Source organism: Tenrec ecaudatus, chromosome 1, assembly GCF_050624435.1.
Source record: "Tenrec ecaudatus isolate mTenEca1 chromosome 1, mTenEca1.hap1, whole genome shotgun sequence".
Classification (NCBI taxonomy): domain Eukaryota; kingdom Metazoa; phylum Chordata; class Mammalia; order Afrosoricida; family Tenrecidae; genus Tenrec; species Tenrec ecaudatus.
Window position 1 is genome coordinate 6,050,655 of NC_134530.1, and position 26,895 is coordinate 6,077,549.

Sequence of the window (26,895 nt, forward strand, 5' to 3'; positions counted from 1 at the left end):
GCTCAATATTCATCAGGGCATCCTGTTGGCCCAAACCTCAGGGCCATCTGCCTTCCCTGAAAAAAAACAAAACAAAACAAAAAAACCCTCCAACATTAAAGAAACAAGAAAGAAATTATTATGCTAGACAATGAAAGTATTTAAATTCTTGGGACTCAAAGAGAAGAGCAGTCTCCACATTGACTTTTGCTGCTGAGCCCTGAAGCATGAATGCGGGCATGTGAGGAAACATCAGACCAGGTAGCCAGGGAGGCCAAGGGAGCCCCTGCCATTAGTCTGGCCCCGACTCATTTCGGCATCTGTGGTTGGGAGGGTCCAGAGAAACAGTGCCCCCGGATTTCCTAGGGGTCAGCTCATGTTCATGGGAGCTGTCAGTTCTCTCCTCTTGCTGAGTCAAGAGGTGGATTTGAACCACCTGCCTTTTGGTTAGCAGCCAAGCAGTGAACCGATACATGGCCAGGTACTGCCAACCTAGAACAAGAGGCCAGGATATTGCCCCCAATCTGTGTTCTGCATGTCACGGGGACTGGAGCGGGCAGCTTCGCGCACTCTTTGACACCTCTACCTGGTCTCTCTGTCAAGTGCAGGCTGTTACAGGCTCGCTGCTATTCGGACTGTCCTCTAACTCAGAGGACACCTAGGGCGTGGAGCTCATGCCTTTGTAAATGGGGAGCCGGGCTCTTGCTTGGGGGTTTGAGATATTTCCTGAAAGGGAACTTCATTGGTCCTATAGCTGATAATCATTTTCTTTGAGGATCAAGAATTTGCTCCAAAAACTACTGTACAAGGTATTTTGGGGACAATATAACCATGGATTATACTAGGTTGGGGGGCGGGGGAGAGCAGCGGCAAAATATTTAAGGAAAATTCTGTGATCTTTTCTTTCCAATCTTCCAGCTTTCTGACCTCACTTTTGGGCGAGGCCATTGAAGTTCTGATCGTGATGATGGCATTGGGGTCACAAAGGCTGAGAGGTGGCCATAAATTTCAACACCCATGACAAAACGCCAGCCAGCAGTGAATCGAGGTGCAGTGACATGCAAGCCTGCTCCAGGGATCTGAATGTTTTCAGAGCGAAAAGGCAAAGAAGAAAGAGGGGCACCCTTTTCTCAGAAGAGACCACCTGGCTGACACCGCCGTGGGGAGCAGGAACCACCTGGAAGGGTCTTAAAGGCCAATGCTTTGGGGAGGAGACCTGCCGGAGGCCCAAGTAGTGACTATGCAGACTCCCCACCTGACTGCTGGCAGGCCAGGCCAGTAGCAGCACAAGACAGATGCTATCCCAGCTGGGACACCCCCCTCCCCCGGCTCCTGAGTGGCTCCAGCTGCATGGGAGAAAGACGTGGCAATGAAAACCAAACCAGTGCACGGAGGCCCAGGGAGCACAAGAGCTGCCCAGAGGACTTCTTTACAGAGGCCGACTGCCACCCCCCGCCCCTCTCTCTCTCTCTCTCAGACCCTCTAGTGGTTCTAACCATTGGCCCTTCAGTTAGCAGCCAGGTGTTTAACCTTGGTGGCACCAGAGGCCTTAAAAACGAAACAGAAACCCCACTGACTCAGCAGCCTTCCACAGGACAACATACAACCGCCCCTTGGGTTTCTGAGGAACAATGCCTGGTCTTTCTCCAGGGGAGCAGCTGGTGACCCCTTAACCCCTGCACCACCAGGGCTCCCCATAAACACCACAGCCTAGAGGGCACACGGAGAAGTCCTACTCTGCAGCATGTGGGGTGGGTCCCCAGGGCTCAAAACCGATGCAATGGTCCTAGCAGGAGCAGCAGCAGCAGCAGCAGGCAGCTGCCCAGTAGCTGAGGCAGCAGCTCTTCCTGCATCCCAGGCAAAACACAGGGACATGGTCCACCTGCCCTTGGACAGTTATTTTTAGAGCTTCATTTGGGGTTTGGCTCAGAGTCACTATTTTGAGAAGAGCGTGTGCACTGCCTGAAAGACCGCAGAAGGCCGCCACGGTGCACCCCGCTCTGAACGATGCACTCGGGGAAGCACTGTGCACAGGCCTTCCTTCTGGTGGGGACATGGTCAACGGGCAGCAGGGCTGTCTCATCTGGACAGCAGGCATCTTAGCCTCATGGGAGCCCATCTGCTCTCCCCACAGTCCATCCATCCTGCTGGCGATTTCCTCAGGTCTTCCACAGTGAGTACTTGTGTAACTCCCAGCACATCAGGGCCGGCTGACAGATTCGCTGTAAAGGGCCTTGCTCTCACGGGTCACCAGGGCTCTGAAGAAACCACCCACTCTGCTGGCGTGGTGTGAAGGGCGGATGGGAGAGGCTGGGCACTGACCAAGCCATATTTACAAAAACAAGTGTGTGTGTATATGCGGGGGGGGGGGGCACGCGCGGGGGCTTACCTAGCTTGCCTAAAACATGGCCCCCAAAATGATTCTCATAAATGCCAACTTTGGGGAAAGTTCTGACATTACTGACAATCTGAAGAAAACAGACTAATACAACTGATGACAAAAACAAAGATCCTGTTGCTACAACTAAAGGAACTGCAGCGGCCCCTTTGTCCTGGAACCTTCCAGGGCCTGTCTCCGAAGCTCACGAGCTGTCAGGGTCAGGCAGAGCAGCAGTGTGACGGACCCTGAAAACGTCACCTGGATGGTGGCCACAGCAAGACTGGAAGGAAACGTGCAAGGGGGCTGGTGCTCTTTCCTTAGCAAACAACTCGGAGGGAGTACAAATACAAGCCACACAGTAGCCGCCCAGGGCGGGTGGGGTCAGTTTAGGACAGCCACTGCTCCCTCACGGCAGACCCCCTCCCACTCCTCACACATTCGCTCCCTGGTGGAAGATGTGAGTGTTGCCCAAGGAAACAGAGCCAAGCCAGCTCTGGTCTCTTCTCAGAAGAAGGGGCAAGGCTGGCTGGTGAGAGCTGGCTTTCATGCACCGTGATTGTCAATAAGCAGCATATGCCTCTGAGGACACACAGAATCCGGCACAGCCTTGACATGGGGAGACTCTGTGCAGCGTACTGAATGACCAAAGGACGAGTAGTGCCACGGCTTTCCAGAGAAATCCACCAAGTCCTCACCTCCAGTGGGAAGTCACTGCTCAGACCCCACCCTGATGGGCACGAGAGTGGAACCAGTGATGCCAGGCACACATCTGCCACCACCATCACATCACAGGATCCCTGCTGCTCCCTTCAGGCCTGCGACAGGCTGCAGAACCCCTCAGACCTTCACCACTCCCAGGGCAGGGGCCAGTAAGGTGTGGCCGGAGGCTCAGCACTGCTCTCCAGCCTCTGCCCACTTGCTGTCACCAAGCCACTGGAGGGGCCTCCTCCCTGCAGGGACCCCTTACCTTTTGTCCTTTATCCTTCTGAAACACAAACACAGGCGGAGCAATGGCAGGCTTTTCTGCAAAGAGAAAAATGGTTTCGGTTTGTTTTGTTTTCCCTCAGCTAACACTGTACACGTTAAAGGCAGTTAAACAAATAAACATCAGTCACAGCACCCCAAGCCCTGGGGCGGGGGGGGGGGACAGCTGCTGGCAGAACTGGGCTGAGTGGGGGTGCCCATGACACAGGAACCAGGATACGGGGCGGGGGTCAGCCCCACGGGCACTTGGCTCACAGGTGATCAATCCTCTCTCAATTTCCAATGGTGGAGACTCCATAAGGCTTGGTTTCATTTATGAACGCACGCCTGGGCACAGCCAGGGGCCGGCGTGCATCCCAGAGCACATGCCTGTGCTCTTCAGAGCACTGAGCCCGGCAGGGGCACTGACATGCCATTTGGACCTGCGAGTGACACAAGTGCATCGTGGACAGTTTCTGTCTAGGAGCTGTCCCTGCTCTGCTGCTTCACCCCTAGCCGGGATGTGGGATTTAGGTGCTGAGGGATCTGTGGGGCCCTGGCTTCCTTTGGGGCGAGTGTGGATAGGGAGCCACATGGATTAATAGGTGCGGGTGTGTGCTGCCTCCCATTGCCCAGAAACACTGTGAGACCAAGGATGCTGCTTGTCCTCCATGCTCCCGTGAGTCCAGAACAGCACCCGGCACACCTCACAGACTTGAAGGCAGGGCACATGGAACTAGGGATGAAGGAAGAACTGCCAGGCCAGCACCTGGCAGTGGAGGCGGAGCTTCTGGGGATACACACAAGTGCTGGGCTCCTTCAAGACCACAGGCTGGGGAGGGGGATGGGGAAGGAGAGGGGACCGGGGCACCCACAACAAAGGGAGGGTTGGTGGGGTGTGAGCTCTGAACGCAGGCACTCTAAGTACAGGACCGCCAGGAATGATCCCAGAAGACCCTCCCACAACACTGTCCACACTGTCCCACTGCCATAGTCAGACCCGCCTGCTCTCTCTGTGGGGCTCTCAGCTGGACTCCCAGAGCCCCACAGCCCAGCCAACCCGCTCACGCCCCCTCCTGGGCGTCTGCTGCTATCAGGCCCTCACTAGTCCACCAGAACCAAATCAAAACCAGACAAACCAGTCCGACTCTCTGGCGACCTCGTGTGTTGCAGAGTAGAACTGAACCCTAGGGTTTGGGGGACTGCGGTAGTTACCAAAAGGAGCCCTGGGTGGCACAAAGGGACAAACCAAAAGGTGTATGTAGGGGTGGGGGTGGAGGGCTTGGACCTGAGATAGTACAGGAGACAGGCCTGGCCATCTTCTCCTGTCAAGATGTTGGCCTAGGAAACCTCTGTGGGGCAGTTCTACTCAGTCCTCTAGGGTTGCTCCGCTCAATGAGCAGCTGCAGGGTCACAGGCCACAAAGCCTACCCCTCTGGGTGAAATCCGAGCCCAGCACTAACTTCAGCCTGCACATGGTCAGACCTGGTCGCTGATCACAGAGTGGCCCTCGGTGGCACCAAGCAAGCTGGGATGGGGGCAGGGAAGAACCTGAGGAGCAGGGGCACCCAAGCTTCTCGAACCTCTGTAATTCCCAACCCACAAGTAAGGGCCATCAGCAAGACGCCTACTGACCAAATTCAGAGCCACTGTTGGTTCTGGCTCAGTGACTAGCCTGAAAGCGAACCTCATTACAGAACAGACAGCTTCATCTTCCTCTGGCAGAGTGGCACAGTCACCCAACACTCAACTCCCAGCCCCACTAAGAGCTCAGTCACCACAAACGCGGGGTTGTTCCGGCTGGTGTTGTGGGACCTGGAGCACAGAGACCCTCTGCCCACACAGCAAATGCTAGAGTGCACAGCAGCAGGGGAGCAGAGTTACTCCTAGAATGGCCCCCCTTTCCCCTTTCAAGCCCCTACTCTACCTCTGGCGGCTGAAGCATTACTGCCAGGGCAGCCAGGGGCCCCTCCCCAGCTCTTACAACCCAGCCAACACCCCCACTTGAACTCAATTGTGATCCATGTAATGATCTCAGACCCCGGCTCTCAGCAGGCCGGGCGCTGCCCTACAGCCTGTAGCCCAGCGTGAGGGTTGGCCCTTGTGGTGTCAGAGATGCTCCCAGATGGGCTGAGAAGCTAGCAGCCCAGGCCCTGGAAGGCGGAACTCCTGCTCCTTCCCCAGAGATGGCCATAAGGCTCACTGCTACATGGGGCAACCAAACCCCACAATTCTAGGCAGAGGCAGCAGAGAAGACAGTGTCCAAGCCGGGTAACCAGGAACAAGTAGGAGCACCAGGGACACTGAAGGACCTTGGCAAGAGCTGGGTGGCACATGCTGGGGGCCGGGCACTTTGCTGGACCATCCGATAGGGAGGGTATGACAGTTCTTTCTCTGAGGAAATGAACCCAAGACTCAAGCAAAGGTGGCGGGGGCCTGCTTTAGGGGCCAGTCCTGAGACTAGGCTCCCCCTGGACCCAGGAGGCCTAAGACTAGTGTCCCGGTGAGAACTGGAGACTTGGGGGTGGGGGGTGCCTTTAAAGAACGACTGACCTGGACCCAGGTGTGTCTGCAGGGTCCCTGAAGTCAGCCACTCTGTGTGGACCCCATAATCCTAACAAGGGTGCAGGACCTGCCTCCTCTTGTAGTGGGTGCTGTTGAGATGCATCTGACTCCAAGTGCCCCCACGCGACAGAGCAGAAGTGGCTGTGGCACTGATCAATTTTCTAAGCACTTAACCTCTGCACCCCCAGGTACCCTGGAGCAGACAGTGGGGTAGGTGTCTCTCAGGAGGGTAGTTTCCAACCACCCAACAGAAGGAAGGTGCAGGCGTCCACCTTGCAAAGGCGATGCGCCTTTTTGTCAAGAGACTGTTTGGTGGCAAAGCTCTGACAACACAGCTGCCGAGCATGGCTATGGGGAGGGGGTGCTGCAGGGACCTAACTGCAGGAGAGCTCCCTCAAGAGGGCAAAGGTAAGATGTCCCCTTGAGGGCTAAGATGTGCCTTACCCACACCTCAGTGCTTTCAATCACCTCCTGGGCACGTGCAAGTGGACGAGGAATAAGAAGACTGAAGAGCTGATGCCTTTTCATGGTGCTGGCCAAGAATACTGACCACAGACGGGATGGCCAGAAGATGCGACAGAGCTGTGCTGCAGGAAGTGGGATCATTACAGAAGAGAAACGCCTTCATGAAGAGATCACTAGACATAGTGTGGTGAAGAAAGTCAAAGTAGATGGTGCGTGGCTAGCAGTTACAATATTCTGTGTCAGGAGTCTTAAAGGCTTGTATTCAATAAGTAACCATCTTAGTGAGGCATCAACTAAATCCACATGGAAGAAGCACACCAGCCTGTGTGACCCAAAGATGACAAGAACAAAATCCAAAGATGGTGAAAGGAAAAGTATCAGTGCTTAATCGTGCACACCCAATTTGTTGAAGGCTATGGAGGGCAGTGGGAGCCCAAAATCCTTCTAGAGGATCTAGTCAGATGAAGCCTCTGCTTGATCCCCTCTGATCACAGGCGAGGGACTCACATAGCTTTGGTATCAGAGATTATTGTAAACTTGATTATGCTGGATCAAACTACCACATAATATGATACCTGGTCAGTTGACCCCCCTCTTGCCCCAACCTGAATTTGCTTTAGGCCAGCGGTTTACAAGCTTCCTGGTGCTGCGACCCTTTCATACAGTTCCCCATGTTGTGGTGACCCCCCAACCATACAATTATTTTCGTTGCAACTTCATCACTGTCATTTTGCTAATTATGAATTGGGCCACCCCTGTGACAGGGTAGTTTGACACCCCCCCCAAAGGGGTCATGACACACACATGGAGAACCGCTGCTCTAGGTCTAAATATTTCTTGTTTCATGATAGAAATTTCTTCTTTGCTTTTAAAATATTTTTGGTGATCTTTTCTTACTGTTTATTTTTATCTTTGTATTATTCATTTTTTCTCTTTCACTTAAAAAAATAGTTTCTGCTAGGTTTCCCCATTTATGAAGCAGAAGGAGTGGATGCATAGACAGTAACAATAACTGATCCAGTGGTTTACTGGGGACAAGAGGTGGGGGGCAGGAGAGGGTGAGGAGAATTGGGGAGCAAACAATGAATGCAGGAGGGGGAGGGAGTGCTAGAACTGACAGCGATGACGGACATATAACTCTTTGTAAAAGGGACTTAACTATGGAAGTGTATGATATGTGAATTTATGTCAATAAACCTACTAAAAAAAGTTGGCCAATGGTTACCTTGCTTAAGGGACATTGCGTTTATGTTAAGGGTGGTAGAATAATTTGGAAAATGATATCAGTAACGACTGCACAACACAAAGTATATAATCAATGGGACTGAAGTATACATGTATAAGTTGTGGGAGAATGTCTTGTGTCTTATTTATGCCACAATTTAAAAATTACTCTATTAATAATGAGTACAAGAAGAAAATGTTCTCAAATGGTTTGTGTCAATGACTGTACAACTCTTTTTGATATGACAACAGAACTGTGTATGTGGAGGAAGTGCCAATAAGACTGTTTAATAGAGAGAGAGCCCTTTGCCTCACGTCCTTCGAACGTGCTGTCAGGAGACCAGCTCCTAAAGGAAGACATCAGGCTTGGTCTAGCAGAGGGGCAGCAAAAAAAGGAAAAACAAACCCCAAACCTTAAAGATCGACACCGTGGCCTTAACAATGGACTCAATATGGGAACAATTATAAGGATGGCACAGGACCAGGAGGTGTTTCATTCTGTTGGGCATGGGAACGCCATGTTCTGTGGCCAATAAGAAGCAAGTTGTGTAGTGTGGGCACGCAGGTGGGTGATGACCAATGCCTTGATGGGAAGACGGGAGCCTGGGCCAGAGTCTCCCAGGAGCAGGACAGAGTTCCCCAGGCACCCAGGGGGACAGGCTGTGGAACCCTTTCCCAGGATTCCTCCCAGCCTCTGTCACATCAGACACAGTGTAGACTTTCCATTGGGGTCTCTTGGAACCCCAGATGTTTTCATATTTGGTGTCTGTGCTCGCTCGCTGAGCTCACTCACTTGTTGCAGGCGGATGGGCAGAGGCAGTGTCTGCGCCATCTCACTGAATCAGAGACCTGGGTGGTGCAAATGAACAGCACACTCAGAAGCAAGCTCTGGAGCTCGGCTTCCGGAAAAGCCATTGGTTAAAACCCCATCACGGCAGGCACAGGAACTTGAGGAGACCCGATGACACCCAGTATTTTAGGAACAGCAGACAGAGAATCAGAGAGACTGAGTAACACGTTGAGGCAAGGCTAGGGCTCACTCCCAGGCCAGCTGATTCTGATGCCCAACCTCCTGAGCCTCAGGCAATGCAGTGGACCAGGCACCCCAAGTGCTCCACGGAGGCTCCTGTGAATGCAGTCCTCGCCTTCCACCAAAGCTGACCTCAACAAGAAGTAGCAGAAATAACGCCAGGAAGGAACTAACTAGTCAATCTTCCACATACATGCTGTGGATGAGCACAGACAAAATTCAGGGCTAGTGATCATGGGCTCCGGGCATCTAAGTCACATGAGCACCTGTTTCAGAGACCCCACTGCTGCCAAGACAAGGCTGATTCATGGTGACCCCATGTGTTAGAGCAGGAACTGCTGCTCCCCAGGGTTTCCTTGGCAGTCATCTTTACAGAGGCAATGAGCCAGGCCTTTCTTCCACGGTGCTGCTGGTGGGGTCACACCACCACCCTTTATATTAGGTTGTTATTAGATTCAATTGTCAGTTCCCACTCACAGCAACCCTGTGTACAACAGAACGAAGCACGTCCCTGTTACCATTCTTCTGTGTGAGCCCATGGTTGTAGCCACTGGGCCATCCATCCTGACGAGGGGCTTCCTCTTTACCAAGTACGGTGTCTTTCTCCAGGAACAGGTCTCCTGACAACACGCTGCAAGTACACGACAAGAAGTTTTGCTAGTCTTGTTTGTAAGGTGCGTCCTGGCCGTACGGCTTCCAAGATAGAAGTTTGTTCTCTGGGCAGTCTGTGGCACTTTCAATTTTCTTCAGCACCATGATTCAAATGCATTCATTAATTCTTCCTCAGTCTTCCATATCCAATGGCCAGTTTTCACGTGCACATGAGTTAACTGAAACTATCATGGCTTGGGTCAGGCACATCTTAGTTCTCAATGTAACCTCCCTGCTTTTCAACACGTTAAAAGGTCTTATACAGCTGATTTACCAAATGGAACGTATTTTTTGATCTCCTGACTTATTTCCATGAGCATTGTGTATTCAAGCAAGATGAAATCACCGACAGCTTCCATCTGTTCTCCTTTTATTATGCGGTTATCTCTGGATCCAGCTGTGAGGCTGTAGTCTTCTTTACATTGACTTGTCCTCCGCACTGAGGGCTGCAATTCTTGGCCTTCAAATCCTCCTTACTTCAGCAAGCAAGGTCGCGTCATCTGCATATCACAGGCTGTCAATAAGCCTTCCTCCAATCCTGATGCCACCTTCTCCTTCATGTAAGTATACTGAGGATACAACCCTGTTAGACATTTTGTCTGACTGTACGTCATCCAGTGTTGCCCTGTTCTGCTTGCACAACTGCCTCTTGATCCACGCCCATGCTATCACCACAATGGCATGTTCTGGAATTCCCATTTTAGATAAGGAGCAGGTTACAAATTACTTGTGCCTTCCTTGCTCTTTGTCTCAGGGGGAACAAGAACAAGCCCCACGCTGAACCCAGCCGGGAATTAAATCCTTAAAACAATAAAAAATTAAAATTAAACTCACTGCAGTGGAGTTGGTTCCGATCCCATAGGACAGAGTGGAATTGCCCCTGTGGGTTTCTGAGACTAAATCTTTGTTGTTGTTATCAGGTGCCACTGAATCAGCTCCAACCCACAGCGACCCTAGGCACAACAGCACGAAACACTGCAGGGTCCTGTGCCATCCTCGGCCTGAGCCCATTGATGCAGCCACTGTGTCCATCCATCTCGCCAAGGGCCTTTCTCTTTTTTGTTGCCCCTCTACTTTACCAAACATGATGTCCTTCCCCCGGGACTGGTCTCGCCTGGCAACATACCCAGAGTATCTCAGACAAAATCTTCACATCCTTGCCTCTAAGGAGCCCTCTGGCCTTCTTCCAATATAGGTATCTGTCCTTTTAGCAGTCCATGGCACCTGTAGAGCATGTTGTCCAGCTCCACAATTCAAATGCATGGCTTCTTCACTGGTCTTCCTGACTCAGTGTTCAACTCTCACAAGCACGCGATGCAATGGAGACTACCACGACTTGGGTCAGGTCCTCAAATTAACACCCTCGACCTTCAATACTCTAAAACAGACTTTATCTAATGTAGTTGGTCTTTTGATCTCTAACTGCTGCTTCCATGAGCACTAATTGTAGATGCAAGCAAGACAAAATCCTTTACAACTTCAACCTTTTCTCCATTATTCATGATATTATCGAATGATCCAGTTGTGAGGATTTGGGTCTTTCTTACACCGAGTTGTCATCCACACTGAAGGCTCCAATCCTTGATCTTCATCAGCCAGTGCTTCAAGTCCTCCTCACTTTCAATAAACAAGGTTGTGTCATCTACATACCACAGGTTGTTAATAAGTCTTCCTCCAATCCTGATGCCACCTTCTCCTTTGTATGAGCCAACTTCAATGACGAAGTGCTCAAGTCTATAGACTGAACAAGTATGGTGAGGGGATATAATCCTGACGAACAACTTTCCTGATTTTAAACCATGCAGTATTCCTTGTCTTGTTTGCACAACGGCCTCTTGATCCGTGTACAAGTTTTGCGTGAGCACAGTGAAGTGTTCTGGAATTGCTGTTCTTCTCAAGATGATCCGGTTTATTATGCCTTTGCAGAGCCACACATGAAGCACAAGTTTATCTTTCTGGTATTCTCTGCTTTGAGCCAAGACATTAGCAATGATGTCCCTTGTTCATGTCCTCTTCTGACTCCAGCCTGAGTTTCTGGCAGTTCGCTTTCAATGTACTGCTGCAACAGTTGTTGCTGATCGTAAGCAAACTTTTTACTTGTGTAGGACATCGATTGATACGGTTTTGTAGTTTGAGCTGTTTGTTGGGTCATCTTCCTTTGGAATGGACACAAACACTGATGTCGTCCAGGTCGCTGTTTGCAGTACTGTGGTGGCTTGTGTGTTGCTGGAAGCTATGTCAGAGGTATTTCCAATGCCACAAGGGTCACGCAAAGAAGAACAGGCTTCAGTGGAGCTTCCAGACTAAGAACAGACAACAAAGAAGGACCTGGCTCTCCACTTCAGGGGAAGCAGTCACTGAAAACCGTATGCAAAGCTTTGCGACTGAATCTGTATACGAGCAGAAAACTTCGTCGTTCTCCCGAGGAGCAGCTAGCACTGCTGACCTTGCCAGTAGCAGCCCCAAGCATAAACACAGGGGCTCCGTAGAACTGATCTAGGGAAGAATCAAAGGTACATTCCAGAGCCCACATTCAGTGTGGAAACAAGTTGCAAGACTGTATCTGTCAAATCCATCATGTGCAACATGTGCAGAATGCTTTAGGAACCTAAGCTGAGAGCAAAAGCGCCCTCTAGGCACTGTGGGCTAAGCAGTGGACCGCTAACCACAGGTCAGTGGTTCAAACCTACCAGTCCCTCAGAGGGAGAACAAGGTCCTCTTGTCTCCATGAGGATTTCCCTCCTCGGAAACCCTGCGTGGGCGGTGTGAACACACAAACGGGAGGGCAGAGGCTTGCTGAAAACATGCTAGACAGGTGCCTTCCAGGCCATTTTGGCTCATAATGACCTCTCAAGTGATTAAAAGTGGTATGCTCCCCATAGGGTTTTCAAGTCTGCAGACTGCCAGGTCTTTCCTCCAAGGTTCCTTGGGGAGGGGGAATTAGATCTTCCTATGGCAAGCTGAGCACTTAGTGCCCCTCCCCGGTCCCTCCGAATCCTGTAAACACAGGTGCACGCGTGCGCACACATGCGCACACGCACACACACACAGAGCAGGTTTGCTTGTTGCCAGCTCTAGCAGTCCCTGGAGCTGAAGCATGCAGGCCCAGAGAGAGTCTGGATCATCTGGGCCTGCTCTGTTTAGTCCTCTAATAACTGATGACTCAACTCTTGCCAGGAAACTGTCCTTCCTGGACAGCCCTACATAATGAACGTCTCAACAATCCATCACTGAGGAGGTGTGTGGAGATCTATGTCACTGAGCTGATGGGTCTTAGGCTTCTAATCTGTGGAAAGAACATAGCAAGCCTTGTACCCACACAAACAGCGGCCTGCTGGACCCTGTTCGCCAATCGTCTCCCCAAGAATGATCGTCAACAGGCCTGCTGCATCAGTCATGTGTCAGAGGGCTCTGCTGAGGGCTGGAGAGGCTCTCCTTGGGCAGGCTGCTGTGGGGCTGGACCCTGAATCTCTACGAACTGTGCAGCCAGGGCATTGCCACTGTCCGCCTCCCACCCCACCACAGAGCTCATCCCTCTTTTCAGAAAGGAAGCACAAAAAAAATCCTGTATTCTGGGCACAAGTGAGCTGGAATGACCGAGACTGGCCACTCTGAACAAGCATATGGTCTATGTTAGGAATGACATGGGAAGAGAAAGGGTGTCAGTCATCCTCAAAAAGCACATCTCAAGCTCTATTCTGAAGTCTATCGCTGTCAAGGAGGGGAATATCCATATGCCTCCAGAGAAAACCTGTTAATACGACTAATATTCATACCTAGACCCCAATCACCAAGGCCCAGGGAGGAAATGGAAGGTTTCTACTCACTCTGGCAGCCTGAAATTCTCCTGACATGTCTGCAAGGTACACAGTGAGTGGAAAACAAAGGAGGATCAGCAGCTGGAAAACAGTGTCTTGAGGTGACAGAAATGGTGTGGGCGATCACAGGATAGAATTTCAGAGGACTGAGGACCCATTCATTGGAAATACATCTTAGTCAGCAACATGAACTGTCACTACCCTTGTGGACCTGGCCAGGTGGAACGGACAGGAGTCTAAGCAGCTCCACCTGTGGAAAGCAACAAGGGGTGGGGGGGGGGGCTCAGTATCAAGTCAGAATAAGGCTGGGAGCTGTGCAGAACAGACCAACAACTGTTCCCACTGAAGCTGGAGAAACTTTCAAATCCTTGAGAGCCATAGTAGGACCCTGAGAAAATCCAGCTGGGATTTAGAGACCGTCGCAGGGATAGGTTTATCTACCAAAGGGCAGTGTGAAGACACCAGGGACATAATACACAATGCAGGTTAACGGTCACTGAAGACAGGGTGAAAGAAAAGACCACAACATGCTGAAACTTGGCTCTTGGATACAGAGTAGCAAAAGCAAAAAGAAGAAAGTAGTAACAATAGCTGGACAGATCCCAGAAGCAGCTGAGAAGCCCAGGGGAGTATTGTAATGAATGGTGCAAAGACATAAAGTTACAAAACCTAAAGGTAAGCAGGAACATGCTCAGCATACTTTCGAGCTGAAAAAAAAAAAATTAGGCCTGAAGCTGGAATGTTTTTTGTTTAACTGCTGGAATTCTACGGGCCAAATACTGAACGATGCAGGACCCACCAAAAGATGGAATGGAGTCACTGTATCAAAAAGAACTGGCCGGCATTTGGCCCAAGCTGCACTGAAGGCATTAGAGTCCAAACTGACAGGGACTATTGCAATGTATTCACTGACTGTGGCCCTTCCATCCCCAATTCCTTCTGTGATGTATTATCCTTCTGGACTCTGCCTGTGGCTGCAGTCCCATTTAGGAAAGAATTCTCTGCAATGTTAATGGGCAGGATTAAGGTGAGATTAAGTTTTGCCTTTAATAGAGGGAGGAATGGTGGTGGCACAGTGGTTATAAGGTCTAAGTTCAAAACCACCAGCCACTCGAGGGTAAAAGATGAGGTTTTCTACTCCCGTAAAGAGCCCCGGTCTCAGAACGCACAAGGATAGTTCTACCCTGTCCTACAGGGTCCCCATGAATCGGAACCTCCTTGATGGCCTTAATAGTAGAGGGTGTGAATTAAGTTATACTCTTAGTTTCCTTTGGGATATGGGCTTCTGAAAGACAAAAACCACAATGGCATCAAAGCCATGCCTCCCTGTGGAAGAGCCATCTAAGACTCCAAGAGGAATCCCAGAACCATCAGAAGAGCAGCCCCTTCTAGATCTGAGTGGTGGACGCAGAGCGAGAGCAGAGGCACAGAGACTGTGGCACAGAAGCAGCACTGAGCATGGGACTGAGGGAGGGCAACAGGTATGTTTCCTGGTCTATGGAGGCAGGGGCCATGGGACCCTGCAGGCAGCAAAGAGGCCGATAGGACCAGACAGGACTTGGCTGCTGATGTGGACCACTGAGTGTATCCTTACTGATCCTGACTTGTGATAACCTGTTAACTCTCCTAATGTTATCAGGTGTTGAGTCAATTCTGACTTCTGTACGACAGAACAAAACCCTGGCCCATCCCGTGCCATCCTCGCAATTGTTCATGTTCTAGCCCATGGTTGTAGCTACTGTGTCAATCAATCCATCTTCTCAAGGGCCTTCTTTTGCTGCCCTTCCACTTTACCAAACATGATGTCCTTCTCCAGGGACCGGTCTCTCTTGACAACGTGTCCAAGGCATGTGAGAAAAAGTCTTGCCATCCTTGCTTCTAAACAGCATTCTGGCTGTACATCTTCTAAGACAGATTTGCTGGTTCTTCTGGCAGTTTCTGTACTTTCAATAAACACCACCAACACCATAATTCAAACGCATCAATTGTTCTTCTGTTTTCCTTATTCAACGTCCAACTTTCACATGCATATAAGGTGACTGAAAAGACCATGGCCTGAATCAGACTCACATTAATCCTCTAGTTCCTTTCCAGAATGTACCCATCTTTGGTCTTTTACCAAGGCTTTATTGGAGATGGAACTATCCTGAGTTATAGACCTCCCTAATAAACCTAACGAACAATTGTGAGTATCGTCTGTGAGTCCCGTGTGGCTGCTGCATGGGAGGCATAACTGGTGAATCGTGGAGGCATGTCTGACCCCTGCCTCAAGGAAATAAGGAAACCACAGGTTATCAGACAGGGCCGCCCTCCGGACCGTTTTACAAATATCAGCTGAGATGTTACAATTAGATGCCATACTAAAGTGCTTGATTCCAAGAAATTTGGAAGGCCAACCATATTTCCATTCCAAAGAAAGATAGCCAAACAGAATGCCGAAACTACAGAACATCAATGATACAACATGCAAGTAAAATTACAATGAAGATAATTTAAAATGGTGGAAGCAATCCATCGGGAGGGGACGTAGAGAAATCGAAGCTAGGTTCAGAGAAGGGTGTGGTACCAAACAGCGCTGCTGGTGTGAGATGGACTGAAGCAGAAGACAGACGATACTAGGAGAGAGGCCCTTCCTGTAAGTCCGTGGATTCTTACAAATGAGGGATGAGAGTGTTCTTCCGGACTATGAGGTTGGAGTTGTATCCTTGTATAACATCTTCACCTGCCCAAAGGCCCCCTTTTCTGATACACACCATGCCTACTTCCAAGTTTATCTAGACCAGCGGAACGACCCTTTCACAGGGGTCGCCCGCTTCATAACAGTAGAAAACTTACAGTTATGAAGTACCAACAAAATTAGTTTTATGGTTGGGGGGGGTCACTACAATATGAGGAACTGCATTAAAAGGTCACGGCATCAGGAAGGTTGAGAACCACTGATCTATACTCTCCTTTGTTCCTACCTTCCCCAGGAGTAAGGGGAGAAATAAAGTCCCCTTCTCGATGTAGCTAGTGTGGAATATAATGCAAACCGCACAGAGACAGAGATCTGGTCTATTTCCCCTGCAGTGAAGAGCTAAACAAAAAGACTGAGGACCTCGGTGCTGCTTCAGGTTAGGTATCGGAGTGACTCAAGTCAACCCCTGGTGCGCTAACGATGAAGCTGTCTGCCTCTGGCGAGGGTCGCTACAAGTCGGGACAGTCCGGGCTCTGTACAGAAGGGACACTGTGGAACACTCAATTGTGCTCAGTTGGAACCTGCCCACAGACCGTTTGAACAGATGAGTGGATGATGACGGGCTTAAAATCAGGAAAGGTGTGCACCATGAAGGTGTGCATCTTTCACTGCACTTGTTCATCTGTATGCTGAGCACATAACCCCAGAAGTGAGATTATATGAAGCATGTACTATCATCAAAAAGGAAGGCTCACTAACAGCCTGTGATCTGCAGTTGACATATCTCCTCCGCCTGCTCCGAGTGAAGAAGACTGGAGTACTTACTGATGGAGATCAGACTGCAGCCTTCAGCAGGCTACACACACTTCAATGCAAAGAAAACCAAAGCCCTCGCTACAGAACCAAAAGGCATTGTGAGCAACAGAGAGGACTGCCATTGCTACAGTTTCATTTCATTTGGCTCCACAATCAATGTGTGCTATGGAAGCGGCAGTCAAGAAAAAATCGAGAGATACAGTGCATTGAGTACATCTGCTGTGCAAGACCTCTCCCAAGTCTTATGGAGCAGAGATGTCACTTTGAGAATGAAGGTGCTCCTGACCCGAGTCAGGGTGCTTCAACTGCCTCATATGCAGGAGAAAGCTTAAGAATGAAGCTAGCAAAGGGACAGATGCCTTACAGCTGGGTTACCGAGGAATGCCGACTATGTCGAGGCCATCATGTTTGGTCAGTGAACGCGAGGTGGGCCCTCAGGAAGATGGAGCGACACCACGGCTACCGCAATGGGCTCAAAGAAATGGACTGTGAGGAAGGCACAGGACCGGGCTGTTAATGGAGTCACTGTGAGTTAGAACGGACCCCATGGCACCACCACACCCAACAAGAGGTGTCACTTGCAAACAATGAAACCGAGACTGGACACTGGGTGCCTCACCCAGGCACAAAGCTCCTTAAAGGCAAATTGAGACCAGACCCTAATCTGTCTGACTCGCCAGCAGGACTCTGCCGCCTCTTTGACCTCCAACACGCCGGCCACCGCCAGCCTCCTTTATTCCCATCCTTGCAGGTCTTTCCTCCACTGCCCCTAGACTGCAGCCCCTGGGGCAGGGCCTCTACTTGAGCTCCTCTGGGCTTTGGATCCAGTGGCAACCCTGTAAACACATTACACAAAGTCAGCCGCCGCTCCACTCACACTGCTGAAGAAATTCTGTTATTCAGCGCTAGCCGCACTTCCCTACTCTGCCACCAAGTGGCGAGAGACACCAACTACGGGACAGAAGTGAAAGTGGCTGAAGGGGGAAAGTTATTGTCCCACATGTCCTCCCCCTCTTCAAAGGCACTAGTCCAGAGACGCGAGACTTTGGCTAAGGCTTTAGACCCAAACTGGTGGCACTAAAGTCTGTGGTCTCCATATGCATTCAAAGCAGCCTTAAAGCCCTGGGCAGGGCTGCAGGCCCTCCTTCCTTGTCAGCAGGATGGCACCGAGCCTCCACCCACAGCCCGAGTGTCTCACTGCCATGGCTATACTTTGAAGTCTGCGGGGCACAAATTATGAAGCCAGCTGCCCTGTGGGCAGTGAGTGCCTGCAGCCTGGCCCTTCCCAGGGAGGGACGGGTTGCACACAGGAGGCACCCAGATGCCAGGAGACTCCCAGGAGCCCTTGGAGATGAGCTCTCTGGCTGCACACTCACCAGGTGCCAGTCTGGGGGCCAGGCTTGGAGACAGGACTGCCCCCATCCCCTGGGGAAAAGGGTGCTGAGATAGCTGGCATGAGTTGAGGGTTACATAAAGAGGGGCTCTGTGTGAGTGGTCCAGGGAGGCCTCTCACAGGTGGCATCTGGACTTGACACAGACGGTGAGGAGGACAAGTTGGCTGAAGGTAGGGGAACCCCAAATCCAGAGGTTCAAGTGTTGCTGTGATGGTGGTAGTACGGCACCAGCACCTCAGCAATATGCCAAACACCATGGTGGACAGGGCTCACAGGTAAGACAGATCAGGAAGAAAGGCCTGGTGACTGACTTCCACAAACCAGCCAATGGAAACGCTGAGGACCATACCAGAGTACTGTCTGGCCCCAGGCTAGCAGATAGGCCCCAGGCTGCATGACACTGTTCTCTGTGCTGTGCCAGGGTCACCAGGAGGTGGGGTCAATCAGCAAGGACAGGAGGAAGGAGGATGTGCAGAGGCAGGAGGGTAGGAGAGAGGGCCATGGTGAGGACCCTGGGTTTGTTGGGGGTAAAGGGAGGCCAGAGGAGGGCCAAAAGCCAGGGAGAGAGGCGAGCTGGTTTCTATTTTCAGAAGTGCCATGGCCACGGTTCTTGTATAACTCCTTACATTTGGGTGATTCAAGAGTTTTTGTACCTCAGAAGGCAGGCAGGAGTTGTGAGTGAGCAGTCTGGCAAGGCCCTTCAGCAGGTGTTTGGGCAGCAAGTGGCAGTGACAAGGACCGCGGGGCTGCCTTAGTGAATGGAGTTGAAGACGCTGGACCTGCAGCCTCAGTGTGGCAGACCCACTCACTCCCGCCTGCCTCCTGAGACCTGCTGTCTGAGTAGGGGAGCCCTGCTCTTAGGGGCAGGGTCTGCAGGGAAAACCACTGCACTGATCTGATGGGTTTTGGGAGCACCCCCAAGTACGATGGTTAAGGGCTCAGCTGCCCAGTTCAAACCCGTCCAGCAGCTCTGCAGGAGAAAGGTTTGGCGACCTGCTCTGATGAAGACAACATGACAGAGTAAAAGTTCCTAAGGGCCAGCTCTGTTGTCACATGAGGCCACTGTGAGCCAGAATCCCTTCAATGGCTTTCAACAACTGACAACAAGATCCCACACTTGGGGTTTGACGGGACTGGTGACAACTGACCAAGCCTCTCTGGTCCCGAGTGGCCACTACCATCCGTGTTGCGTAACCTCTGTTCTCCGAGGCTTTGTTGTTCTCGGCACCTGACCTCCTCTCACAGGTGCAGTGCGGGAACTCATTCTGGTCAAATGATGTCTGGTGAACCTGGGGGAGTTTGCTTAGCAAAGGTGTTCAGGCTGGCTGAGAGGGGCAAGACCTGCCTTCCAAACCCATGCCTAGAGAGCCCGGGACCTGCTAGCTACTGTGCACACTATGTCCTGACAGCAAGCACGGCACCTGCACTGGCTCACTGTGAGTGTCCACTACCAAGAACCAGGGAGGCCACACTGCAGGCAGGACTCAGGTCCCAGCAGGCCCTTGGGCTCCAGTGTCTGTCTCCCAAGGACCTGAGTGTGCAGAGGGGGTTGTAAATAAAGATGGCCTAGGGCAGCGATTCTCAACCCGTGGGTCGGGACCCCTTTGGGGGTCCAGCGACCCTTTCACAGGTGTCGCCCGATTCACAACAGTAACAAATGACAGTTATGAAGTAGCAATGAAGATGTTATGGTTGGGGTCACCACATGAGGAACTATATATATTAAAGGGTCATGGCATGAGGAAGGTCGAGAACCACTGTCCAAGGGCTTCCCTGGCAGCAGGTCATGAGGTCTTCTCCCCAGGAATGGCCGGCTGGGGTTTCACACCAACAGCAGCTCCACCACTGAACTACCATGGTGCCCACCGCTGATTCAGTGACCCTCCACAGGGTGTCGGAAGCTCTAACTCTTTCCAGGAGCAGACAGCCTCCCCTTTCTCCCTCGGAGCAGCTAGCGGTGTTGAACTAAGGACCTTGAGATAAGCAGCCCAGCACTCACCCAATGGCACCACCAGGACCTCTTATAGTTACCACATTAGAAAATTAAAACAGCTCATTTCAAAACACTAATTTCAGATAGCAATAAGCTCTCATAAGGCTTATCTCATATCTTCATTAAGAGTAACTGAAAACCAGAGGGCAGTAAAGCGGATCCACTCCTCAGATACAGCTGCCAACCCACCCAGCACATGATGGTCACTGGATGAGTACCTCATCAAAACGCCACCCAGTGGTGATGCAGAGCACTGGAGTGGAGCTGGTTCTACCGGGCTTTCAGAGGCAGATTTCTCAGAAGAAGGTTGCCAGGCCTCTCTTCTAAGGAGCCTCTGATTGGACTTCTCTCTCCAACATCAGGCTGTCAGCTGGGTACCTTAACCACGATGCTACCCAGGGATGACACACATCCCATGCTGCTGCTGTTGTGTGGTGTCCAGTGACTCATGATGACCCATGTACAAGTCACTAATTTTTACAGTCACAGATCACTGGCCATGGGTCATTCTTTCATGACACCACTGGCTGAGTTCAACCCGCCAACTGCAGTTATTAAACACCAACCATTTGCAGCATATTGGTGAGAAGAATGAGGACGTTCCTATGTAGTATGAAATAGGGTGGGACTTGCAGTTCCCTGTGGCTCCTGGACCATATGCTACAAGGCACCTGGCCTTCCCAGGACACCGATGGCTGAGCTGAACACAGCCACGACTTTACACCAAGGTACCAGAGCACAGAAGGCTGAGTCTGAGTGCCACGTTGAAACTCTTGCAGCAATCCAGGTCAGCGAGCCGCAGAGGTGAGGCAGGCCAGGACTCAGATGACAGGGCAGGGTGACAGGGAGGGCACAGGCTGGCCATGTGTCTGGCGTGGCCGCACCTCGGCCCTCTAAGTCATTACTCTAGCACAGCGGTTCTCAACCTGTGGGTCACGACCCCTTTGGGGGTCCAATGACCCTTTCGCAGGGGTCACCCGATTCATCACAGTAGCGAAAGGACAGTGATGAAGTAGCAACGAAAATAACTATGGTTTGGGGTCACCGCCACATGAGGAACTGTATTAAAAGGTCGTGGAATTAGGAAGGTTGAGAACCACTGCTCTAGCAAAACACAGTCAGAAATGTGGATGTCCACCCCTCTCTGGAATCTCCAAATTTTTAAGTGATGGCTTCTAATTAAAAACAAAGCTCTAAACGGGCCACATTAAGTCTGTCTGCTTGCCCCCGAAGCGAGCGATGTCTGCCCATGGTTTCACCATGGCTGCCGTGGGGCATGCCCACCGCCACTCCAACCTCCCCAGCCGACTCTGGTCTCCCCTCCACGAGCCCCTGGAGCAGCACAACCCAGGAGAAGGAGCATGGAGTGAGTACCAGGGCTAAGCAAATGGTGCTGCCAGGGGGCCTGTGCTAGAAGGTTCTCCACCAGGAAGTGCAGACATAAGCACACAGAGCTCCCCGAGACCAGGCGCAGAAACCAGTGATGCAAACGCGGTGGTCTCAGACAGACCGCTGGGAGTACCATGGAGAGCTACCCCTGCCCAGCCCTCACACCACCAGCTCCACCCCAGCCAGCCCAACTCTGCTGAGTCCACCACCAGCCATTCCTGAGGCTACAATTCATTCTGTAACAAAAATGTCCCCTCTCTAGCCAACACTGCCCCTCCCTCCAAGTGCCATTCTAAGTTCACCTACTCATGACACCTCACCCTATGTATCACAGTGGATCTCCTTTTTCAATGGTTGTACTGCAGAAAAGAAATGGCCAGGCCTTTCTTCTGAGGCACCTCTGAATGAATCCGAACCACCAAACCTTCTAGTTAGCAGCTGGGTACTTAAGTGCTTATAACATCCTGGTGCCCCACTGGGCCCGCACAATGGGTTACGTGTTGGGCTGCTAACAGCAACGTCAGCCATTCAAAACCAAGAGTTGCTCTGCTGGAGAAAAGTGAGGCGGTCTGCTCTCACTAAGATTTGGTCAAAATAACCCACAGGGGCAGTTCTACTCTGTCCTACAGGGTCACTGTGAGTCAGAATCGGTTTTGCGGGGTGAACAGTGCTGAGGCTGAGAACCCTGGCCAGATGGTCACCAAATAAAAGGCAAACAAGCTGGGAGGGCTACTAGTCTCGCCACCTCTGGTTTCCATGGAACCTCTCCCAGCACCCACTGTGGGCAGCAGCTCCTCACCCTCTGCTCTGCTGGCCACCTGTGTGCCCATCGTTGCTGCTGCTGGGGCCGCCCAGGCTTGCCAACCACAGTGAGCCCAGGTGCTTCAGGGGAGAGCTGTCCCATAAGGTTCTCTTGGTTGTTATTCCGATGGGAACAGATTGCCAGGCCTTTCTCCCGCACGAGTGGATTCTGTCAACCTTCCTTTTAGCAGGCAAGCTCTTAACCACTTATGCCACCCGGCTCCACTACCCTGGCAGCTAAAAATAGCTTCTGTGTATTGAGTATGCCACTTGGAGCAGTAGCAGCAGAAGCTGCAGAGGAACGAGTGTGCATTAACTCTTCAAAGGCTCCCAGCCCACAAGAGGAATGACGAGGAAACTGAGTATCAAGGCCATGAGTGATCCACCCAAGCCACTCAGCGCCCAAACCCACACCCAGCTCTCTGAGCCGAGCTTGCGTCTGCACCGCCACTTTATATTTATACTAGGGGGCTTCCTTGGGGGACACCTAGCTGTCTTCTTAAGCGGGGGAGAAGAGCACCCTGGGATCAGTGCAGAGGGCTATCAGGGCGGCCCCTCACACCACAGGCTGGCCCAGCCCAGAGAGTGAGCCTGTTCTGTATCTGCCACTAAGCTAGTCAGTGGTGGCCAAGAAGGGTAGGGCAGCCTCCGGTTCAGGCACCTCGTGTTTGGCCTTTGCTACTGTCACCAGAGGCAGACAACTACTTCGTGGCAGGATCAAGCCAGAATTGGGAGGGCAAAGGAGTCTGAGGCGTGACAACAGCAGGATGCTGAGCTAAAGAAGCCAGTCGTAGAGAGTATCTCTTTCCCAGCCCACCGGGCCATGATGTCAGAGATGACAGAGGAGGGCTGGTAGCACTGGTCACCATCCCTGAGAGAGGGCCACCAGGATGCTGGTGAAGAGCGCTTCCCTGCTCATGAGCAAACCCCCTCCCCACCTCATTGAAGGGCAAGTCCTGATGATGCAGCTGCTAAAGAAAGCGCTCAGCTGCCAATCAACGGGTTGGTGGTTCGACCCCACCAGTTGCTCCGTGGGAGTGTGATGAGGCTGTCTGCTACAGTAAACCATACAGCCTTGAAGCCTGGAGGGAGCCGTTCGACTCTGCTCTAGGAGGCCACTCTGAGTCGGTATTGATTCAACGTCAGTGAGTTGCTTTTGCTTTGAAGGCGCAATGGTTAAGCGCATGGCTGCTGACTACAAAGTCAGCGGATCGAACACTGCTCAGGAGAACAGGTTGGACACTCTACCCCTTGAATGCCCCCAGCCTAGAAACCCGAGGTACAGCAGGAGCTTCGGAAGGTGGACTCACCTTTTCACTGCCTTCCCCCCTGAGCTTTGATGCTCCCTGTCAGGCTCCACTTGACAGCTACCCACAGCCTGGCGCTCAAAGCCCTGTGGCACCCAAGTATGACTCAGTACAGGCTGCTCAACAGCAGTGGAGCACCGGGAATGGCCCTGACCAGGCAAACCCTCAGGTCGAAACACGCCATGTTTGCTTCCCACTTGCGCGCTCAGTGGTAACTGGACTGACAACCGACAGCTGCCATTCCCAGTGTACACTACACACCTATTCCCACAGCCTCCCCGCTGTGCTCAGAGGGTTCCGTCCCAATGAGGGGCCCCTCTTGGGTGGGCTCATCCACTTACTCATTCCTTCAAATTCACCCAACAAACGAAGCGTGCCAGTGCCTACTCAAGTGCCAGGCACTCTTCCAGCTGCAAGGGCTCCCTCCAGGCTGCACAGATTCCCAAACAAAATAAAAACCGCTGGCCTCACAAGCTCATCATCCAGTCCAGGAGCACTCAGACCAGGAAGACAAAGCACACCAGAGGGCGACAAGAGCTGTGGGGCAAAATCCATGAGGAGAGACGTGGGTGCACCTTCAAATGGACAGAGAAACTCCTCAACCACCCTGGACCAGCTGAGCAAAACTTCGTAGGAGGTGGGAAAGCCAGCAGGGGGGCACATCTGGGGGAGTGGTTTGAGGCAAAGGAAACACTGGGTCTAAGAGCCTTAAGGGAGTGTCTGCAGCACCCAGGAAAATACAATAGAGTTGGGTTCGCTGGAACAGTAAGGGGGTGGGATGCGAAGGGGCGAGGGGCCCCTCTGGTCTGGCTTCTGGACTGAGTCGTTGCTGGGTAGATTATGGTGGGAAGACAGGAGCAGCAGTGGTGGTAGCAGGAAATGTTGTAGATCCAAACCCAGCCCACTGCCGTCAAATGGAACCCCACTCACAGACACCATCTAGGACATGCTACAACTGCTCCCTAGGGTTTCCAGGCTGTCAGCCTTCACAGGCAGAAAGCCTCGCCTTTCTCACTCAGGCTGGTAGCTTCAAACTGCTGAGCTTGGAGTTAGCACCCCAACTTGTCACCAAGTATGCTGGACATGTAGGGGGGGAGGGGAGCTGAATTTGCCCTCCACAGAACGAATTTGCCCTCCACAGATGGTGTGGATGCAGGTTTTTCAAAGGAAAAGTCAGTATTTTGTTTGGGACATGCACTTGAGTATAGCCTATTGGACATCCATCTAGATGTCAAACTGGCTGTTGGGTAGGAGTCTTGAGTTCAGGAAACTACCTGGGTCTAGGCTATCCTAAGGCCTTGGTGGAAATGTTGGATAAGCATTGGACTAACTGAAGGGTCAGTGGTTCAAACTCATCAGCTGTTCCACGGGAGGAAGAGGCTCTCTTCTCCCAGAAACATTTACAGAAACCCACAGAAACTCTGTAATAGGTTGCCATGGGTTGGAAATGAGCCAATAGCAGGGGGTTTTAAGTCACACTGGTTTTCTCTTACCCAATCTTCCTTCTGCCTCTAACTGGGTCTTGTTAGGGAAGGGAGTGCGCTGGTGGCATGAACTGCTCCCCGAGCTGCTAACCACAATGTCAGCAGTTTGAACCCACCAGCCACTCACTCAGCAGGACAAAGATGAGGCTGTAAAGATCTTCAATCTCAGAAAGCCCAAGGGGCAGCTTGGAGGGTTGTTGTGACTCCTTGCGGACTCTGTGGCAGTGAGCCCAATTTGGCTTTTGTTCTGTGGTGCCCAGCAGAGGGTGACTTGCCCTGGAGGGTTTTCTTGGTTGCAATCTCTCCAGAAGCAGATTGGCAGGTCTTTCTCCCTCCAAGAGAGCTGCTGGGCAGGCTCCAACTGCCGACCTTTCCATTGGCAGCCCAGCACTTGACCAGGCACCGCCAGAGCACCTAACTGTATCTTGCTGAGTTGGAAGGTCCAGTTCAGAGGTTCCACATCAGATGGTCAAGTTGGGGGTGGGAGGTGCTCTGGAACCAGACACCCCCACCCCGCGGAATCCTGCTTCTTACAGGCTTGTGTGACCCACAAACCCACCCTCACTCAGTTTCTTGGCCCAGAGGATGGGGTGATCATGGGACTGTGGGTGAGCCTCTGGGCATTACCAGTGAACGCAAAGCTGGGTACGCCCCAGGGGTACCACCACCGTGAGCTTTTATTCTGACACCCTCCAAGAGCAGGGACCATCACGAGGCGGGCCAGACAGGTGGCTGGTCGCTTGACTTTCGCTCCCCACAGGCAAACTCCCCGCACTGCCCCGGTATCAACGTCTTTGGGGACCTGGGACGCAGCGGCTTGACTGGCTGCTGCTCTGGGGAGCTGGGCATCCCCAGCCTCTCTCGGAAACGCAGCACAGGGAAGATGCTAAAAGATGGGAGCATGGGGCTCAGTTCTCTGGTCGCCTCAAGGATCTAAGGGGGCTGGCGGGAAGTGGGGGGACGATGGGAGCGGGGAACCCGTCGGGCTTCCTCCGACCGCGGCGTGGGGGCTACGCTCATTGGCCTTGGGGAAGGATCGGCTCGGGGTGGGGGAAGCCGGTGTAGCCGAGAGCCAGCGGGCGGCGGAGGGAGCGGGGTGCGCTCAGGCCCACAAGCAGGCCGGTCTATTTACATCCGAGGCCGGAGCACTGAGGCCCCACCTCCCGCCCCCTTCGGCCCCGAGCTGGGTCTGCCGGACGGCAGGGCCTCACCCCAGAGGCCTCCGGGCTCCGCTGGCCGGACGGTGGCGGGGGCCGTGGCAGCCGGGGACGATGGGCCGGGCCGGTGAGCCCAGCCTGAGGGGACGCAATGGGGGGCGGTTGCGGGGCCCGCTGGGCCTCTGGCCCAGAGCCGATAAGATCTCCTCACGTCAGGGGGCTCATCCCTCGGGCCTGCAGCCCCTAGGCCTCCCCAGGCCCATCCCCTGCCCACCAGCTGGCCCCCGACGGCGCCTCCCCTACCTTCGTTCGCCAGGTCCGCCATTTTACTTCCTTGAGCCCTCCCACAAGGCCCCGCGCCGGCCCGGGCTCGCCAGCTTTCTGCCAGAAACTCCCGCGCGTGCGCACTTTCAAGCCGACGCCGTACGAGGCGCGCCTGCGTGCAGAGCCCGTCGCGGAGACGCGCTCCCAAGCGCACTCCCCGCCTGGCCGCGCGCCAAGCACGCGCCTGCGCACTAACCGCCGCCGCTGCCACCGCCTCCTTTTCCCGCCGACCGAGGGGGCGTGGGCCGGCTAGAGCGCGTGCGCGTGCGCGGCGGGCCTCCCGCGCGTCCCTGGCGCGACCCGAGCGGATGCCCTCGTGGGAGTAACCTGCGGGAGCTGGGCTCCGACGGCTCGGCTTTGGCCGCCGCTCTGGAGGTCCTCCTCCAGGAAATTCCTTGGGCCTGCGGGGCTTTCTCGGGAAAGGGGACATTCCGCGACGTTTTCCCGGGCCCACGCGCGCAGGCGGCCAGATGGCAGA

At 52.7% G+C, this 26,895-nt stretch overlaps 1 protein-coding gene across 4 annotated transcripts in view; it reads right to left on the reverse strand.

Annotated features, from left to right (window-relative positions):
* Positions 1–26,538, reverse strand: part of RANBP3 (RAN binding protein 3) — a 52,123-nt gene extending 25,585 nt beyond the window's left edge. For 3 of the 4 annotated variants that reach the window (XM_075545496.1, XM_075545486.1, XM_075545475.1), the window contains exons 1-2: positions 26,397–26,537; positions 3,327–3,382 (exon numbers count right to left, since the gene is read on the reverse strand). In XM_075545496.1, coding sequence (XP_075401611.1) covers positions 3,327–3,382; positions 26,397–26,418 — 78 coding nt within the window. In that variant the 5' untranslated portion in view covers positions 26,419–26,537. Of the gene's footprint in view, positions 1–3,326; positions 3,383–26,396 lie in introns of all 4 variants that reach the window. The other variant, XM_075545465.1, reaches the window with a different exon arrangement.
* Between the last annotated feature and the right edge of the window lie 357 nt (positions 26,539–26,895).